The following is a 14,407-nucleotide window of genomic DNA, read 5'->3' as shown; positions in this document are numbered from 1 at the left end:
CCCCCCCCACATTAGAATAAATTAAATATTCTGAGAATCAAATTCTTAGAATTGAATTCTTCATCCTCACGCCTCTCTTCAGAACCCGTACTTTTGGTTGGCTCTGGCACTGTTTCCAAATAAAGTATAAAATAGGGCTGGGGGTGTAGCCCAGAAGTAGAAAAGCCCCTGGGTTCCACCCCCAGTACCACACAAAAAAAAAAAAAGGAAATAAACTGTCTTGTTCACTACAGGAGCCTTTCAATCCACACTGCTGCAGCACAGAGCCTGGCCCACAGAGGATGCCTACATAGGGAAGGAGTCAACCAGGCAACCAGCTGCCATAGCTAGGGGCCAGGGAAATGGCCGAGTCACAGCACTCCTGCCTGGTGGGCTCCTGATTGCAGCAAAGAACAGGCTACAAGGCCAGCAGCTCTGCTGATGGACAGTGTTGAGCTGGGCTATAGCTCTGAGAGGTCAGGAATCAAGCATGGCCCCCCTTGTTCACCCCTAGGGGCTGAATGCCAGCACAAAACAGGGGCCAGATGAACATGTGCCCCTAACTTCTGTCGCTGAGGATGTGAAGACACACCACAGGTCCAGATGTGAGACCGGCTGGGAACCTGACACTCTGGCAAGAAATGGTGGAGGAAGGCGGCTGCAGCCCCTGTGCTCCCTCGGAGAGCACACTGAGGACTAGCCGCCCTCGCACCCTTGGGAGGCAGGAACCAGGGCTGCCGGCCCAGGCGGCGCTCTTCTGTGGCTTCGGTACAACCAGTACAGCCAGCAGCCAAAGAAAACACTCTGGGTGGGTCCTACAGTGGGTCCCACCCACAGCGTCTCACACCACACCAGGAACAGTCCAGTTGGGCCCTGGAAGCACAGTGGTGCCCCTGCAGGTCATCTGTAGGCCTCTCCCCTCTCCCTCAGTCCCTTGGGTCCCCCACTCCAAACTTGCCCATTTTCTTAGGTACTTTGAATATAATGGAAATACTACCACATACTGAAATGAGCTGAAATTCCTGTCTTGCTGCCTAATTCCAACTATTGTTGTTTATGTGTTTTCATTTCTGTGTGCCTGATCTCTCTCTAACATTCATATCACTTTCTTCCATACACACTCTCTCTATTTCTCAGATTTTGATGGCATAAGTAAACAAGGTTGCAGATAATAAAAATGAGTCATTTTCATGTTTTGGAGGCATGCTTTAGAATGGTACAGATTTATCTTCCTAATGGAGCTTGTTAAAGGGCTGATGTTAGTGCTAAAGTAAACATCTGTGTCGATTAGGTCAGCTGGTTAAACTCCAATGCAAAGGAAGCCAGTGGAGGCCATGGAATATCATAGAAAGTAATTACAATCTCTCTTTTCAAATGGCCACACCAGATACCCATTACTCAGTTCCAACCAACTCCCAAAAGTCCCCAGTTTGTCTGTTGCAAGAGGGATTAGACCACAGTGATTATGGCCCCGAGGGGGGGGGGGGGCAACTATCTCCAGAGCCCCAGGAAAAACTCAGACTGCTCATTTACCCTCTAAAAGTAGTCAGCATATCTATAAATTAAAACTATATTACTATTAAATAACTTATTCTAGTTGGTGAATTATACCAGGAGTGGTCTTTGGGGCAAGGAGAAATCTTTTTTTTTTTTTTTCAGTACTGGGGATGGAACACAGGGGCATTCAACCTCTGAGCTACACCCCCAGCCCTATATTTTATCCTTTATTTTAAAACAGGGTCTCACTGAGTTGCAAAGGGCCTCACTAAGTAGCTGAGGCTGGCCATGAACCGTGATCCTCCTGTTTCAGCTTCCCGAATACTGGGATTACAAGCATGCCTCACCATGCCCAGCCTGGAGAAACCATTTTGAGGTTATCAAGAAGCTTCAAGCTGTGCGTGGTAGCATATGCTTGTAATCCCCACGCTTGGGAGGCGGAGACAGGAGGATCGCGCAGGTTCGAAGCCAGCCATGCTGGCTTAAGAGACCCTGTTTCCAAATAAATATATAAAAAAAAAGGTCTGGGAGTGTATCCCAGAGGTAGAAGGGCTTCCAGGAACCCCAGTACCACCAAAAAAAAAAAAGAAAGAAAGAAAGAAAGAAAGAGAAGAAGAAGAAGAAGAAGAAGAAGAAGAAGAAGAAGAAGAAGAAGAAGAAGAAGAAGAAGAAGAAGAAGAAGAAGGAGCAGCAGCAGCAGCAGCAGCAGCAGCAGCAGCCACCGCCGCCTGGCATGGTGGCGCACGCTTGTAATCCCAGCATTCGGGAGGCTGAGACTGGAGGATTGCAATTCATGGACAGCCTCAGCTACTTAATGTGGGCCTTTGCAACTTAGTGAGACCCTGTTTCAAAATAAAGAATAAAAAGTAGGGCAGGGGTGTAGCTCAGAGGTCGAATGCCACTGGGTTCAATCCCCAGACCCACACACACACAAAAAAAAATAAGAAGCCTCAAGATTTTACTGAACTTTGTAGTGAGAGAACAACTCAGCATCTGGCAGACAGAGGGACTCAAAATTATGATCCCCAATCTGGAGGCAGGACTCTCTATGGCGATGCTGTCCAGTAGAACTTTCTGCCATGTTGAAATGTGGTACATCTGTACAGTCAGATATGACAGCCACTAGCCACATATGGCCACTAAATGAAGAACTAAGTTTTCATATTTTCAATTTAGATTAATTAAAATAGCCCCATGCAGCCGGGCGTGGTGGCACACGCTTAAAATCCCCGTGCTTGGGAGGCGGAGACAGGAGGATCACGCAGGTTCGAAGCCAGCCTCACTGGATTCAGAGACCCTGTTTCCAAATAAAACAATATAAAAATAGGTCTGGGAGTGTGGCCCGGAGGTAGAAAGGTTTCCAGGAACCCCAGTACCACCAAAAAAATTAAATTAAATAAAAAATAAATTAAATAAATAAAAAGCCCCATACAGTTAGTGGCTACCATGTTGGTTATTACATATCCAGAACCAAATTGTAATCGTAGTTCCAAGAGTAACAACAGTGATAACAAATGAGGACTAACATTTAACAGGAGTGTGCCATTTTTGGTACATTGGTTGAATGTGTTCATATCTCTAATATCTTGCATATATTCTATTTTCCAAGTCTCTTGTCATAAGGTAAATTCAAATAAAAGATTGATAACTTTACTATATATTCTGATATCATGTCTTTTCTATCTATAAATACTAAAAATTTAATATGTTTTTTTGGTTTTTTTGGTATGGTACTGCGAATTTAACCCAGGAAGGTATGTTCTACCTCTGAGATACACCTAAGCCCTTTTTTTAAAATTTTGAAATAGGGTCTCACTAAACTGCTGAGGGCCTCACTAAGTTGCTGAGGCTGGCCTCCTAACTAAAATCCTCCTGTCTCTGCCTCACAAATACTGGGATTAAGGTAGGCACCACCATTCCCAGTTTGCCAATGATTTTTAAGCTGAAAAAGTGTTAGACCTTCTACTCAAAATACAAGAAACTTGGCCGGGCGTGGTGGCGCACGCTTGTAATCCCCGCGCTTGGGAGGTAGAGACAGGAGGATCGCGCAGGTTCGAAGCTAGCCCCGCGCGCTGGCTTAGGAGACCCTGTTTCCAAATTAAAAAAAAAAAAATGCAAAAATAGGTCTGGGAGTGTAGCCCAGAGGTAGAAGGGCTTCCAGGAACCCCAGTACCACCAAAAAAAAAAAAAAAATACAAGAAACTTCAAATATCATCAGAATAAGCAGAAGAAAGAAAAGAACAAAAATACTATCTTCTCCTTGAAATTTTCCCATACTTTCCTATCCAGTTCCTGGAAGGAAAGAAACCCCTAGAAGCAGAGACACAATTCACCTTTCTTAAATCCGGCAAGCTGGGGAAAAGATGGATTTCCCTTCCTTCCTGATTTCTGTTTCTCTGCTGCTGGGGGAAATACCATCTCCTCAGCTCCACCCACCCTTGGCCACCTCCAGGCCTCGCCTGTATTCCCCGGGGCCGCAGGTGTGTTACATGTGGCTATGGCGACGCAGGTGCACGGGCATACAGTTCTGCTCACCTGAGCACATCTCCCCCTTGTAGCGGACACAGGAGAAGTCATCGCACTCACAGTACTTGCCGGTGATCTTGCCAAAGTCGCTGCTGTGGCAGACACACTGGCCACAGAGGCACTCACCCCGCTGGCTGCAGAGGGGCTGGCCCTCCTTGGGGCTGCACTCATCCTGCTGAGAGGGGTGGTAGTCCTCCTCAGAGCACTCACACTGGGACCCGAGCCACCCGGGGCCACAGCGGCACACCCCACACTCAAAGGTCCCGTTGCCATTGTTGCAGCGGTGGCTGTGGGGCTCAGCATGGGCCTGGCAGGAGCAGTCGCAGTCGAAGGTGACCTGGACAGTGAGGCTGTCCTTGAAGCCCACAGGTTTGATGGTGAAGGACTTTTCTTTCTCCTGGGGGCAGCCACGCACCTTCGCCTCAATGCTGAAGCTCACCTGGATGGAAAACCAGACCGAATTCAAACCTTGGTGGGCTCAGTTAACACTCTGCCCAGCAAGGAACTCCCAGGTAGGGTGTCTAATCCTGTGATCTGGAGTGCCTCAGCCTTCCCACTACCAACGTCTGCAAAAGGAAAACCAAGAGCACCAGGGTGGTGGCGGCACTGTAACATGCCTGGCTGGGCACAGAGACATCCTCTCAAGAGAGAGAAGGCTGTTTTTATTCCACATGTAAAATAAACTAGCTCAAGCAAAACAGAACCTGGGCTCTTAAGAACCCTTTGCTCTGGCCTGTTAAGCTGGCTGGTTGATTTTATAACATCAGCAAGATGTACAAAGTACGATTGTGTGCCACACAATGTCACAGAGTTGTCAACCAGAAGCTGGGGGTCTACCGCTCTATTTCTACACTACAATTCATCACAGGCCAGTATGCCTGACATGAGGTACACATGTGCCTAGAAAAGAGACTGGTAGAAAAATCAACAGGGAGATCTATAGCAAGATGAAGGCATGAAAAGAGCTACTTTCCTCTCTTCTCTCCCTTTCACCAATCCCTTTCCCACTTGGCAGAAGCAGAGGAGAACATACTCATAAGGAAAGCCATAGAGATGAAGCCATATCCATAAGGGATAGACAGCTCCTCGGGGAGGGGTAAAGATGGACATTTTCTAACATTCCTTAAGGACAAAAACTTTCACCTGTTGTATTTGTTATCAAGTCTTCAATAGCTAGAGCCATGCTGGCACACAGCCCATGCTCAGTAAACATTTATAGATGATACTACCACTTTCCATTGCAGAAATTACTTTGGAGGAGGCTGGTTAGAGGCTGAAGGTAAGAACTATTTTGATCAAATGCAATGAAAGCTCTTTAAAAACCCTGGGAGTGAAGTTCACTTAGCAGATAAGAGAAAGCTCAGGCCACAGAGGAAAGATTCAGAGGGAAAGGTTGGTAGCTCCAGGACACCTGCTTGTAATAACTCAGAAAAAGGTACCAGAAAGGAAGGGGCTGGGCGGGCACAAATGCGCCAGGGCCAGGGCCAGGGCGAGGCTATGGCTTCCGCCCTTGTGCAGCCCGCCTCACCGTGTCTCCAATCTTGAGTCCCATACAAGACTTGAGGCCTGGGATGACCTCGTTGTTGAGGCAGGTGGCATTGAAGGAGAGAGACAGCTCCTCAGGGAGGTCACGCACTTCCAACTCTACTTTAGAGCGAATTTTCTGAGCGGAAAAGAACAAAAGAAAGTAAGGAAATGAGCTGTAAGGAAATCAGCAAGAGCCTGTTCCATCTGTAGCAAAATGCCCTGGCAGCACCAAATGCCAAGCTTTGCCCGCCACCCTGGGAGCCCATTTCCTGCTCTACGTCCCACCCAGGAACCTGCTTCCTCTTTCTTTTCTCACTTGTGTACAGGTGAGTTGAGTAAAACCTAAACCAGCTACACCCTCCTGCAAGCCTCATAACCAACACAACAGGGGAGTGTGGAAATGGCTCGCCCTGGTTAGTGATTTTTTTTAATTATTTCATTTTGTTTAGTGTTTGACAGTGCTAAGGATTCAACCCATGCTCTACCGCTGAGCTGAATCCCCAGTCCTTTTTTGATTTCATTTTGAGACACAATCTGACTAAGTTGCCCAAGCTGGCCTTAACCATGTGATCCTCCTGCCTTAGTTTCCCAAGGACCTAAAATTATAGGTGTGGACTATGAGTCTAGCCTCTACCTAATTTTTAATCAACCTCACCTTTCCCATGGCTCAAACACCAGTTTTCTCTGTTGATGGAGCCCAGTCTTCCTCACTCTGCCTCCCGTCAATTACTCCTCACATACACCCTTCCCACCTTCTCTGAGCTCTCTGCTCATGGTCCCTCTGCTCCCGGCCATTCCCTTCCAGGCCATTTCCTTCTCCAAAGGCTGTGTCCCTCCCAGGGCTGGCTTCTGCCTGGCCTCTGGTAGCACAGGCGAAAGGCAGTGAAGCTGCATGGTAGACCGACAGCCAGGATGCCCAAATCTAAGCCCTACTGCATACAGCATGTGAAGGGAACTTTTTTTCTTTTTTTGGTGGTACTGGAGTTCCTGGAAACCCTTCTACCTCCAGGCTACACTCCCAGACCTATTTTATTTTATTGTTTGTTTGTTTGTTTGGGTTTTTGTTTTGGTTTGGTTTGGTTTGGTTTTGGTTTTTTGGTGGTACTTGGGTTCCTGGAAACCCTTCTACCTACGAGCTATGCTCCCAGACCTATTTTATACTTTTTTATTTGGAAACAGGGTCTCTTAAGCCAGCACAGCTGGCTTCGAACCTGCGCAATCCTCCTGACTCCACCTCTGAAGCACGGGGATTACAAGCATGCGCCACCACACCCCGCCTGAAACAGGGGCTCTTAAGCCAGCTGAGGCTGGCTTCGAACCTGTGCCATCCTCCTGTCTCAGCCTCGCAAGCGCAGGGATCACAAGCATGCGCCACCACACCCGGCAAGTGAAGGGAACTTAAGGGACCATTCCTCACGCAAGACACTTACCCCATAAGCATCAACGATGAGCTGGAGGACATTGCTGGAATCAGCAGACAGAACCCCCACTGTGGTCCCTGGGATGAGCTCACTATAGTTCTGAAAGGAAAGCAAAGATGTCCAGAGGTGACTAAAAAAAAGTGGCGATCTCCAGAAGCCCAACCCAAATTGGACTGAAAGTCCTATACTGAAGATTTGGGGTGTGTGTGTGTGTGTGTGTGCGTGCGTGCGTGCGTGTGTGTGTGAGAGTGTGAGAGAGAGAGAGAGAGAGAGAGAGAGAGAGAGAGAGAGAGAGAGAGAGAGAGAGAGAAACAGAGAGAGAAACAGAGAGAGAAACAGAGAGAGAAACAGAGACACTGATGATTGAATCCAGGGGCTTCCTACCTCTGAGCTATACCCACAGCCCTATTTGGGTATGTGTAGTACTAAGGATTGAGCCCAAGGGCATTCTATCTATCTCTGAGTTATACCTCCCAGCTCGCTCACGCTCGCTCGCTCGCTCACGCTCGCTCTCTCTCTCTCTCTTTCACACACACACACACACACACACACACACACACACACACACACACACACCCCATATCTTCAGTTTAGGACTCTCAGTCCAATTTGGTGGTACTGGGATTCCTGGAAACCCTTCTACCTCCGGGCTACACTCCCAGACCTATTTTACATTTTTTATTTGGAAACAGGGTCTCTGGAGCCAGTGAGACTGGCTTCGAACCAGCGCGATCCTCCTGTCTCCACCTCCCAAGTGCAGGGATTACAAGCGTGCACCACCACGCCCGGCCTCTCCCAGCTCAATTTTATATTTTTTTAAATTTTGAAACAGAGTCTCATTACTTAAGGTGCTAAGGCTGGCCTCAAACCTATGATCCTTCCATCTCAGCCTCTCAAGTGCTAGGCTTATTGGTGTGTGCCACCACATGTGGCTGATATGGAATATTTTTCTTGTCACTGTGAGGAATATATCTAGCCATTTTTCCACTCTGAAGAAAATTATAGGAAACTTTTTTTTTTCAGTACTGGGGATGGAACCCAGGGCATTCTATCTCTGAGCTACATACCAAGCCCTATTTTTTATTCTTTATTTTGAAACACGGTCTCCCCAAGTTGCAAAAGGCCTCACTAAGTAGCTGAGGCTGGCGGTGAACCATGATCCTCCTGTCTCAGCCTCCCAAATGCTGGGATTACAAGCATGCACCACCACACCCAGCTATAGGAAATCTTTCATACTCCTTACTTCATTGAATTGCCTCCCCTCCATCACAGCCATATCAACACAGCCTTTCCAGAGGGTTTGAGGTTGGAGAAAAAAGGCCACAGACAGGACTCTGAGTGCCTGGGGAACGGGCTGAAAGAGGGTCTTTCCTGACTGGGCCCCGGGGTCAGACCCACCCATCATGGGGCCCAGGAAGCCCCAAAGGCAAAGTTACCTGGTAGAGCTTGACTACACTTTCAGTCACTGCAAAGATCAAGTTGATGTTTTTCTGAGAGAGCTTTTCAGTCATCAGCCCTAGAGAGGGATAATCCTGGAAAAGGCAGGGAGGGGACACAAAGGTTAATGAAGAAGTCTCATATATGCCAAGAATTCCAAGTCTCTGAACTTGGCTATTTGAGCTGTGACCAAAACAGTGACAGTGATTAAACTTTTTTTTATCTCATACTCAAAGCAGGGTGCTATGGTATGGATATGGGTTGAGTATGTCCCTCAATGATTAATGCACCAAAATTTTTTATGGTTGTTGTTTTCTTTTGGTTGGGTTTGGGTAATACGGACTAAACTCAGGGGCATTCTACATCCAAGTTACACTTCCAGCCCTTTTTATGTTTCATTTTGAAACAGGGCCTTGCTAGGTTGCTAAGAGTCTCACTAAGTTGCCGAGGCTGGCCTTGAAACTGCAGTCCTCCTGTCTCAATCTCCCAAGTACCAAGATTACATGCATGTGCAATGTACCCACATGTGCTGAAATTTGATTACCATTTGTGAGGTATTAAGGAGGTAGAAACCAGCTGAGTACAGTGGCACATGCCTGTAATCCCGGTGATTCTAGAGACTGAGGCAGGAGGATCACAAATTCAAGGCAATTCAGTGTCTCAAAAAAATATAAAAATAAAAAGGGTTTGGGGCATAGCTCAGTAGTAGAGTATCCCTGGGTTCAATCCCCAGTACTGCAAAAAATAAAAAATAAAAATGCAGCTGGTCATAGTGGTGCATACTTTTAATCCCAGCATTCGGGAGGCTGAGACTGGATTATCATAGTTTGTGGCCAGCCTCAGCTACTTAGTGAGGTCCTTTGCAACTTGGTGAGACTCTGTTTCAAAATAAAAAATAAAAATAGCGCTGGGGTGGAAGGGTGTATCTTGAAGGTAGAATGCCCCTGAATTCCATCCCCAGAACCATAAATAAATAAATAAATAAATACCCTAATCTGACTATGGTTTTAGACCAGCTCCTGGTCCTGTTGCTTGCTAGAACAGTGTCAAAGGTGGCCATATTGCCCATTGCCTGGCAGTCTTTGGCATGGATATGGTTGACACCAAGGAACTCAAGTGACACTGGGCTTAGTGGTGATTTGTGAACACATCCATCAGACCCCAAACCTTGCTGAGAGCTCAGGAGATCATCCAGCCCAATCTCCTGCCTTTATATGGTGCATCTTTAAGCTATCTAGACAAAGTAAGTTGCTCATTTATTGTCTTTAGAAGATGAGGAGTTCAAGCCCAGCATGGTGGCACACACTTGTAATCCAGTACTTGGGAGGCTGAGACAGGAGGATTGCAGGTTCATGGCCAGCCTCAGAAACTTGTGAGGCTCTCTGCAACTTAGTGAGACCCTGTTTCAAAATAAAGAATAAACTATGGCCAGGGTATGTAGCTTGGAGGTAGAATGTCTCTGGGTTCCATTCCCAGTACCCAAAAGATGAGTAGTTCTTTCCCTGCCCAGAGATACCCAAAATATCAGCATTCTGAGCGTCAGCACATTTGTCTTAGGCTTAAACTCTTTCTCTCTTATTGAATTGTTATAGTTAATTACCAAGACATATAAAGCAACCTATAAGAAGTCTTCCTGTGTATCAGCTCAATCATCCACAGGCCTTTCCTTCAAACTAAATGACTCCAAGCCCCTGAACCTGCACAGAGGAGCAGGGAAGGCCTGAGTTCCAGCTGCACTTAGCAGGATCCTTTGGGTCCATTCTGGACGCCATGATGCAGTGCGGATGCTGATGGCACAGAGAGGGTGACAACACTGACGACAGTCAGGGCCGTCCGCAATGGCTGTGCAGGTTGAACCCTAGATGGATGGCGGTGTCCAGCTGGAAGGAGGTGGGTTGGGCAGCCCTGATGATACGGTCAGGGACCAGGGGTGGTGCTAGGGAGCTCACCATGGTAGTTGAGGCAGAGTAATGGTTGTCACGGCCAACGTGGCATTGCCCATCATTGGGCTGGACAATGCCTGCCAGCCTTCCATCCAGAGCTATATGGGTCTTGGCATCAGTGGTAAACACGAGCAAGTGGGAGGCATCGTTCCTCCAGCCAATTTTTTCCTATTTAAGAAAAAAAAAAGCAAGAGACAAAGCAACCTCAGCTATATCATTGGTAGAAAATAAAAACAAAGACCCAAAGACCTTTCTGTCAGATGGGCTGGACAAGTCATCTTGGAGAAGGACCTCCATCCTAGCCCTGGAAGCCTGAGCTGGCGCTTCCCAATTCAGAGGTTCCTGTTCTCTTGGAAACACTCTCCCAGCTGATAAATTCAAACAGCCAAATGACACCTTCAACTCCAAATGCAACTTGTTCAAGGACAGCCACATGACCCATCTGGAACCCCACCTGTAACCACAGTGCTGCAGAAACCCCACCCACACCTCTGCCCACAGTGCAGAGTGCTGTGGTTAGGACACAGAATGTCCCCTGGAAAAGCTCATGTATTGGCAACACAAAAATATTCAGAAGTTACATGATCTAATCAGGGCTCTAATCCCATCTGTAGATAAATTCATTGATGGTTCAATAGTTTGAAAGAATTTTCTGGGTGGTAAATGTTGGCAGGTAATACTTGGCTGGAGGAGGTAAGTCACTTGGGGTATGACCTTGGGGACTATATCTACTATCTACCCCTGGTGTGCACGCACTCATGCTCGTGCTCGCGTTCTCTTTCTTTCTCTTTCTCTCTCTCTCTCTCTCTCTCTCTCTCTCTCTCTCTCTCTCTCTCCTCCCCCCATCTCTTCTTCTTCCCCACTGCCATCAATAAGTTGATAGAAGGCCAGGCGTGGTAGCACACACTTATAATCCCCGCACCTGGGAGGCTGAGACAGGAGGATCACACAAGTTCAAAGCCAGCCCCAGCTACTTAGTGAGGCTCTCAGGAACTTAGTGAGACCCTGTTTCCAAATAAAGTATAAAATAGGTCTACAAGTATAGCTCAGAGGTAGAAAAGCCCCTGGGTTCCACCCCCAGTAACACACACACACACACACACACACACACACACACACACACACACACGTTAATAGATCATGACAAATGAACAGCTGTCCTCTACCAAGCCCTTCTGTCCTGATGTTTTGCCTTGGAGTCAGTCAACTATGGACCGAATCCTCTGAAATCAAAAGTCCAAATAAATATTTTCTCCTTTAAGTTGTGCTTGTCTGGTATTTTGGTCACAGTGACCAAAAAAAAAAAAAAAAAAAACTGACTAAAACACTGAGGTTAATTAACTCAGTCTTGACTTTCAAATAAATAATTTCAGAGAAACAGAAAGATGTTCTTTCTAAAGAAACTCCTGGGATCACTGAGATTTAAAGCGATGTCAGCTTAGCCAGAGAGTAAATATAAGCAAAGACTGCATCTCAGAAACAGAAACAGTATGTCATTTATACTCACAAAGCTCCACCTAGTTCTTATCTCGTTCCCTGTCAGAAATCCCCAGGGCAGCCACTTCCTTCCCCATTTTGATCTGTGCCAGCCTCACTTGGCACCCAAGCCCTGCAAACTTACATCACAGACTGTAGCCTGCATGATGGCATCAAAGCCGCCCTCTGGGGCATCCCGGTTCCGCGACACGCTCTGCTTCTTCACTTCCTCATTGAAGCGGGTCACCTGGTCTGTCAGTGTCAGTACGTGTTTGTAGCCAAACATAGGCAAACAGGCGTTCTTCATGCTGGGAAGGGTTGGGAGATCATTTAAGAAGACACCCTGATGGGACAGGCAGCATGGGATTGGGAGGGAAAGAAAGAGGGGACGATATAGACAGTGGTATGCTCAGGCCAGTTCCACACTCACCGTTACCCAGAGAATCCGGACTCCAAGCCCTTCCACCTACCTGAGGCATTACATCAATCTGCCCTGCAGCTAGCCTAGAGCATAAGAGAGTGAGCTGCCTGGGTTGAATCCCAGCTCCCCACGGGAGCTAGTCATGGGCCCTTCAGCACACCTCTCTAAACCTAATCCAGGAAAACAGGAATCTGATCACACATCCCCCAAGAGTTGTCGTGAGGCTTAAGCAAGTAACCACTCAGACCAGAATGAGGCTCGAGTTGTTGTTGCTGGCCTTTATAATTAATGATTCTCTACAGTAGCAATAAAAGAAAAGTTCCCCAATAAGTGAAGGTCCCTGAACCATCAATAAGTTAATAGATCATGACAGACAGTAGCACTGGTGTCCCCAAGTTAACTTTTTGTTTAACTAATAGCAGATATCTTTACTGGAGAAACATACAATCCAGATAGAAGATTAAAAGCTACATCATAAAACTTTGAAAACTAAACTGAGCGTGATGGCACACATTTGTAATCCCAATACTTGGGAGGCTGAGACAAGAGGCTCACAGGTTCGAAGACAGCCTCAACAACTTGGTAAGACTCTCAGCAACTTAGTGAAACCCTGTTTCAAAGTAAAAAATAAGGAAGCCAGGCGTGATAGTGTATGCTTGTAATCTCAGCATTTGGGAGGCTGAGACAGGAGGATCGCAGTTCAAAGACAGCCTCGGCTACTTAGTGAGGCCCTTTGCAACTCAATGAGACCCTGTTTCAAAATGAAGAATAAAAATATGGCTGGGGGTATAGCTCAGAAGTAGAATGCCCCTGGGTTCCATCCTCAGTACCGCAAAAAGAAAAAAGAAAAAAAGAAAATAGGGCTGGGGTTGTAGCTCAGAGGTAGAATGACCCTGGGTCCATTTCCTACTACCAAAATAAATAAGACTTTGAAAACTAAAAAGTAAATTTATATCTTGTCAGGCTCAGTAACCATCATTTTAAATTATTATAATATATGGATTTTCATAGTCTCCACCAATTAAACAAGCCATTTACTTGTAAGCCAAACTGTGAAACACAAGGTTGAGGGTGCTCAGTAGTAGAGCACTAGCCTAGCATCCATAAGACCTCGGGTTCAATCTCTAGCACCACAGGAAAAAATTCAAAATAATTTAAAAAAACAGACGCACAACATATCAACTTACACACTATTACAGGGTTCAATACATGCCACGTTTGCTCTTATATTCCTCTAGAATGAGGTTTCTTGCATTTTAACCCTGCAGAATTCATATCCTTGACAATAACAATAAAGACAATAATAGAGTCAATCCTTCTGAATGCATAATTCCTCCATTTACTTATCCATAGATTTTCCTCTACTTTTGAGTTAATTTCTCTCCCACCCTCTCTTATCTCCTATTTATTCATGATGAGACTAACTGGTAAAGTTTCCTTTGAGGCCCCCAAGTAGCCTTGGACTCTATTGGCCCAACACTCTACACCAACAGGCCAGCCCGTGCGCCAGACAAGGGAGCCAGGGTAAAAAGGAGCTGTGGTGCAGCCAGAAAGTGGCCAACAGAGGACGCCTAGAGCTTACATAGGAACCAGGACCTGGACCTGCCTGGGACAAGGGGGAGGGTTGCTTCCCTGGTTTCTGGAGGAGAGACTTACTCATAACAGGGGTTTCTGAGGGCCTCCGGTGGGGAGATATACATGTATGGAGATACAGGCTTGTCCACAAAGGCCCCGAAGCCGATCCGCAAGTTGCTGGTGAGCTTGCGCATCTCAGAGGCAAGGTTGGTGCCCAGGTTCTGGATGCTCCCCAGGTCATCCTTCATGGAGTAAGACAGGTCCATCAAGTAGTAGATGTCTACAGGGTAATCCTCTACCTGCCGCACTTGGATGGAGAAAATCTTTGAATCATCTGCAAAGAAAACGATTTTGTTTGTTTGTTTTTCCATTTCTCCCTGTAAGACTTAATAAATGTTTAACCACAGTTGAGAAAAATAAATAAATGTTTGATCAAAGCAAACTCAAAAGCCTTAGTCTTTTTTCCTCCTCCCCTTACAAGTACGTTCTTCTTGCAAATGCTAAACCTTCCTATTTACCTTCTTTTTTCACTGTAAGATTTTTCACCCTCTTGAAATCTCCATCCCTCTAACCCTCCAGATCCCAAGGGCCTATCATCCTGAGTC

At 46.5% G+C, this 14,407-nt stretch overlaps 1 protein-coding gene across 1 annotated transcript in view; it reads right to left on the bottom strand.

Moving 5' to 3' along the window:
• Nucleotides 1–14,407, bottom strand: part of ITGB3 (integrin subunit beta 3) — a gene marked incomplete at both ends in the record, with an annotated part of 70,993 nt that overhangs the window by 17,041 nt on the left and 39,545 nt on the right. The window contains 7 exons of the mRNA XM_080713555.1: nt 4,012–4,441; nt 5,531–5,665; nt 6,960–7,049; nt 8,387–8,482; nt 10,337–10,498; nt 11,952–12,114; nt 13,884–14,136. Of these exons, the coding sequence (XP_080569681.1) occupies nt 4,012–4,441; nt 5,531–5,665; nt 6,960–7,049; nt 8,387–8,482; nt 10,337–10,498; nt 11,952–12,114; nt 13,884–14,136 (1,329 nt within the window). The remainder of the gene's footprint in view (nt 1–4,011; nt 4,442–5,530; nt 5,666–6,959; nt 7,050–8,386; nt 8,483–10,336; nt 10,499–11,951; nt 12,115–13,883; nt 14,137–14,407) is intronic.

The sequence above is a fragment of the Muscardinus avellanarius genome (genome assembly GCF_963383645.1).
Source record: "Muscardinus avellanarius genome assembly, chromosome: 16".
NCBI lineage: Eukaryota > Metazoa > Chordata > Mammalia > Rodentia > Gliridae > Muscardinus > Muscardinus avellanarius.
This window is presented reverse-complemented; position numbering and strand designations above follow the sequence as displayed.